General features: G+C 43.9%; 1 protein-coding gene across 3 annotated transcripts in view; it reads right to left on the bottom strand.

Annotated features, from left to right (window-relative positions):
* The window catches only part of dmxl1 (Dmx-like 1), a 74,906-nt gene that overhangs the window by 42,036 nt on the left and 26,870 nt on the right, over nt 1–6,000 (bottom strand). For all 3 annotated transcript variants that reach the window (XM_063194801.1, XM_063194802.1, XM_063194800.1), the window contains exons 12-17: nt 4,716–4,960; nt 3,818–4,355; nt 2,802–3,065; nt 2,454–2,575; nt 1,989–2,078; nt 379–484 (exon numbers count right to left, since the gene is read on the bottom strand). In XM_063194801.1, the coding sequence (XP_063050871.1) occupies nt 379–484; nt 1,989–2,078; nt 2,454–2,575; nt 2,802–3,065; nt 3,818–4,355; nt 4,716–4,960 (1,365 nt within the window). The remainder of the gene's footprint in view (nt 1–378; nt 485–1,988; nt 2,079–2,453; nt 2,576–2,801; nt 3,066–3,817; nt 4,356–4,715; nt 4,961–6,000) is intronic.

Below are 6,000 nucleotides of genomic sequence, written 5' to 3' on the forward strand. Positions count from 1 at the left end.
TGTGTGTGTGTGTGTGTGTGCGTGTCTGTGTCTGGCAAATCTAAAGCCCTTTCACAAGCCTGGAATTAATACTATGGTGACTTTAAATTAGGCATGTGGCAAACAGTTTAACAGTAGCACAGAGGCTACTGGACTAAAACCAGAAACTTCAAAGAGAACACACAATGGAAAATTCCAGAAAAAAAAGACACACCACCAGCACCACCGCCCCATTTCCTCTGAGCATGTGGTGTTGAGGGAGCGTATGTTTCACCAAAGTGTGTGTGTGTGTGTGTGTGTGTGTGTGTGTGTGTGTGTGTGTGTGTGTGTGTGTGTGTGTGTGTGTGTGTGTGTGTGTGTGTGTGTGTGTGTGTGTGTGTGTGTGTGTGTGTGTGTTACCAGAGTCAGTAGGCGTTCCCTCCTGTGGTTCCTCATCTGGACTCCTCTGGTCCCCTCGGATCAGATCCTCTTCAAACACGTGCAGCAACTGGGTCTGCTTCCCTTGCTGGAGGACAGAAGCATTAAACAGCAAAATTACCCAAAAGAAATAGGTTGTTGCATTCTTTAACCCTAACCTGTCACATGATGCAAAATGACATTGACCAAAATGGTTGAAACATGTGAAAATGGTTCAAAACTGGCTATTATATGCCATTTCAAGAATGGAACAGGGAAAGCCAGAGAGCTTGTGGAGGTGGGAGTGAGGCATTGCTTATGGAACTGTAGGTGAACAACACTTTGGTCGCCTCAAGCATACAGCAGTTGGACGCTTGCTAGGAGGACAAACGGGGCAGAAGAGCCTGCAGCGTTCCATTTAAGGTTTTTTAATAATACAGTATTTCTTTTTAACAGTCAAGGGGATCAGAAAAAAGTAAATAAAATAGACTATTACGGGAACAAAACATAATTCTCCAGCTGCCTCCAAGTCTGTAGTAGTGTTCACAAAAATGGCAACGCTCCCCTGGCATGTTAACCAATCAGAATTAAGGTAGTTACAGTAGTTACTGTCGGTAAATATTTGGGCTGAGCACACTTGAATAACTTTTACCATTTATGTTGAGTTCACCTGCACAACTCTGTCTACAAGGGGGGAAGGATTTGGAAGACATGGCATGGGTTGGCCATCTCTTATTTTACATCTAAAGCTCGCTTTGGCAGTTTTCAGTTTTAGCCGTTTTGATACGTCAGGTATAACTTCGAAATACAAAAAGTATACACTGTACAACATGTTGAAAAAATCCTGCCGACGACAGCTTCAAAAAGCACAAGCAATGTGCCTCCTCAAGCACGTGTAGTAGTTGGGTCTGCTTTTTGCTGGGGGACACAACACAGATCAAGAGGGGCCCTCAGAGTTCCGCTAAACACAGCAGGAAACAAATGACCCCCCCCCCTCACTCTCCATAATTTTAACACTCTGTGGGCAATGAGTCAGAGTTTCCACTTCACACAAGTTTTCCCATGTAAATCGCCTTCATTGCAGAGAATGAGGCAGGTTAACTGAGGCAGCTTGCTTACCTCTAGGTAGTGATTCGGGAAAAACTCCAATTGGGCACGTTTACGTCCACATTAACAAACAATTATTATATTCTTTTTTTTGTTATTGGTGATGTGTAGACAGGCAGCATGAACTACCTCACAAATCATCCTTTCATCACATGGACACGTCAAAAAGCCACAAACACATGGTGCCTTTAATTGGGCAACTGTTGTTTTAAAATAAAGTACCCAGCCACAAGTGCTGAATTTCAGTGTAGTTTTCACACACATCAAAGCAACTGATCGACTAGTCATCCCATTGATCAAATGCAAGTGATCACATGCAAACAGGTTATTCCAGTTATGCATTTATTGCTAGTTGTCAGTTTATCGTGACCATGTAGACATGCCCAGTGAAAATAAATGCAAGAGGACCCATTTGCGACCCATGTGTACATCAATACAAAATACAGTGTATGTCTCAAATGATAACTATATATAAATTTAAGTTAAGTTAAAGCCATGTTACATACAAAGTCTGTGATCACATCCAGCTCGATGATGCAGCCCGGGCGTGCGGTGGACTGTTGGCTGATGATGTTGAAGGCTTCCCCTACAGATTTCTGAGAAGACACATTTGTTGGCTTTTAACATTTTGGACACAGTAGCAAAAGTCTTTGAGGATAAACAAGCATGACAACATACCCTTAATTATTGCAAGTCACCGAGTCTAGAACTAGAAACATGTTTGTGTTTTTGTGTCTACTAGTAAGTGTATTTGTGAGTAAGGGCTGCAGAGTTGCCCTGATGGTGTATTTCAATGTGGAACAGTAGCAGGATATTTTAAGAAACATGAATTACTGACTGACCTCTGTAATTGAACGTTAAGTTAAATGCAGCTTTATAATGTAAATAAATAATAGGATCATAGAATGTTTACCACAACACGGTAACTGAACCCGCTTTTTGGATGCATGGCACAGATGCAAAAGACTCACCGAATTTTCAGGATTGGACACTTCACTCAGGAGCTTCTTTGCTTCGATGACGGCTTGATACAAGCGCAGGGAGTGCCCGTCATTTGCCACAAAACAGGCACTTGGCGAGCTGCCGTACTGACCTGCAGAAAACAGAAATCAGATTGCAACACAAGTTATCCAAGCCTGACCGTACACTTGGACTGGCATCAGATTTAAAGCCTCTCATCAAGGTGCACATACCAAATAAAGTACTAATGAAGACAAAAAAATACATTTTATAATAGCTGTGTTTTATACTAGAACTTTATTTCTGCTTTGCACCACGTACACCTTGAATGGAATCCTTAAGTCACATCGTATACTTACCCAGGCAGTTGCTGGGTATGAGCGCTGGCAGCCAGGCGACGTTGGCGAAAGCAGATGCGTGGAGCGAGTTGATCCGGGCCAGCTCAGATACTCCCCCCGAGAAAGACAGCGGCCCCACTGGCTCCACCCGCCACAGGATCAGCTCGCTGTACACGGCGTTGGGGTCCTGCGGTGGTGCTCCCAGCGAACTCCGGCCTTGATGGCGGGCAGGAGAGCCCCCGGCGTGATGGTTGTGGTGAGCAGGGCTGGTGACTGCACCTAGGACTGGGCAATATGACGATATATATCGTTATCGTGATATAAAAGTGTGTATCGTGACCTTTCTCCTATATCGTTTATATCGTGATAGTAATTTTATCAATTTTATACAATTGAATATCATTTAATTACATTTCATGTTGTCACAATACACACTATAAGTTCATGTAACTGCAAAAATAAGAATAAAAATAGCCATTTTAAAGAAAGGTTGTTTTGCGACATGAAAAAATAAAGAGCAAATAAAGAGGATAACTGAAAACGTATGCAATTGTGCTATATCGTGATATATATCGTTATCGTGATATAAAGTAATCCATATCGTGATATTGGTTCTTTTCCATATCGCCCAGCCCTAACTGCACCTGTAGCTAGGGCCACCGATTCAAACGCTTATCGTTAGTTATACAGATTTATTGAGAATTCCAAGTCTCTCTAAAATTTTTTACTGAAAGTACATACAAAAAGTATGTTTTGGATCATTTCAGTGCACTTCACTCTAGACCTCTAAACCACTACTGACACAAAAATCATAATCACAATTAAGGTGCCGTTTCCACGTAAGCAGGATATTTTTAAATGTGGATATTTGTTTCTCCTGTTTAGGTGTAAACGCAACATGTACCGGTAGATAAAAATAGATGCGTTTTAGCCCCTTAAATGGGATATATTTAAAGCCGGATTTTTGATATGTGGATTTTAAAATTCTTTTCACGTGGAGACGGCACCTAAAATTGGCTTTAACTGCACAGGCTTACCCGCAGCAGTAGCTGCACCGCCATTGGCCCGCTGATGATGGGGCTTGAGCGCGTTGTGGTGCGAGGTGGTGAGCAGCAGCGGCAGCAGCGAGTGGCAGGCCAGGTGGTTGAGGTGGAAGCGGTGGCCGCAGTAGCGCGAGCGATGCGACACGCTCAGCACCGTGGAGAAGGCCGAGTCCTCGGCGAAGCTCACCGTCCACTGGTTGAGGGAGCCGTCGGCGTGCTTGGAGATCATCAGCACGCTCGGCGTGAAGATGCTGAGGCGCAGGCCGCCCGAGGCGGAGGAGGAGGAGGCGGCGGAGGAGCCGCTGGGCTTGCCCTGGCCGTAAAAGGAGAGGAGGGAGGAGGAGCGCGTGAGGCCATCGGCGTAGGAGCGCTGCTGCTGCTGCTGCTGGTTCTGCTGGTTCTGCTGCTGCTGTCGGCCCTGCTGGATAGCAAGGTCCACGTTCTTGTTGCAGGCGTACATGACCACGCTGCGGCCCAGCGAGTTGGCGTCGCCCGTGGGGAACGCCACCGGGATGCGGGACACGAACGACACCTGCCAATCATCACACCATGTGGTCAGTTAGCAGTACAACACTTAACCCCTGAGTAACATGAAATTAAACATTGATGGCATTTTCATTCTTTTATCAATCATTAAATTAGTTGGGCTAAATTATTTGCATCAAAGCCATTTGCAATGACACCCAAGAGGGACATGAGTAATAAAAAGTATGCGCCATCACTCACACACACACACACACACACACACACACACACACACACACACACACACACACACACACACACACAATATACAGTATGTTAGATCAGGATGTGTCTGCCTCTATACGTGTGTGTGTGTGTGTGTGTGTGTGTGTGTGTGTGTGTGTGTGTCGTGTATTAAAACACCAACCTGAGCCTGGCGAAACATTCCCGGCTGGTACTCGTCCAGCCAGTCGGTGTGCCAGACGAGCAGAGAGCCGTCGGTGGGGTGGATGCTGAAGAGCATGTCTGCGCTCCTGTTCCAGTCCTCCAGGAGCAGCTCCACCTGCTGCTCGATGGCCGCCACGTCCAGCGCCTGCTGCTCCGTCACCGGGGGCGACAGTGGGGGAGACTGGGGACCACACCCATCCGAGTCATCCTCTCGCTCCAAGGACTCTACAAATTCATTAATTCGGTCATTCATTTATGTTATAATAAGGAACATGCACATTAATCAATATAGATCAAGCTAAAAAACATCAATACAAATATGCAGAAGTTAGCATAGTTGGTCAATTTCATCCGTTGTCCTAAGGCAGGTGCACATAATACAACAGATTAAATTTAGCAACTTTTCTAACTAATGCTAAATAAAAACCAACAGTTACTACTTCTTTATGAACTGTCTTTACACTCCTCTCACAAACATCAAAATTACAGTAGAATGTTAATCTACAGCAGGGGTCAGGAACCTATGGCTCTAGAGCCACATGTGGCTCTTTTGGGAACTGTATATGGCTCTTACTTATCTAGGGTTGCCAACCATCCCTTAAAGTACGAAATCGTATTTATAAATAAAAGTATGGGTTCCATATTGAGTTGAAATCGGACATGGAAGTTTAAAAAGTGTTGAAATGCAGGAAATTACATCTAAAAAATACAAAATTGTCCCAGACCTTCACCACAATGAAGTTGACAGTTGGCAACCCTATACTTACCTGTTATCAATAAAAGCAATAACTTTACACTCTAAACTTGGTGGGCTTAATTGAAATACATGATTTTGATTGTATGTAGTGTTTTTAAAATGGTATGGCTCTCATGAAAATTTCTTTTTAAAAATGTGGCGTTTATGGCTCTCTCCACCAAAAAGGTTCCTGACCCCTGGTCTACAGTAAACTAGATTTGCAATTCCCAAGAATTGCACAGTGCAGGCAAAGCAAAAAAAAGAGTTACTTCTTCATGTCTTCAAATTTACGTGGAATTTAAATCATCATTTTTTTCACACTGATCAATACTAGGTAAGACGTCCAAGATCAGTCTGCCTTAGAGCACAGACTACACCCAAAGCCAAACGTTTGATGTAAACGCTGTGAGTTCTGCCAATCTCAAATGTGAATCAAAATACAAATACAAATGCAAATGCAAAGTCAAGGTGGGTAATACTTTCTGTTTGCACAGATAATATTCAAGTGTTCAAGTGTTTATGCATGTGT

The sequence above is a fragment of the Engraulis encrasicolus genome, chromosome 3 (assembly GCF_034702125.1).
Source record: "Engraulis encrasicolus isolate BLACKSEA-1 chromosome 3, IST_EnEncr_1.0, whole genome shotgun sequence".
NCBI classification, from domain to species: Eukaryota; Metazoa; Chordata; class Actinopteri; order Clupeiformes; family Engraulidae; genus Engraulis; species Engraulis encrasicolus.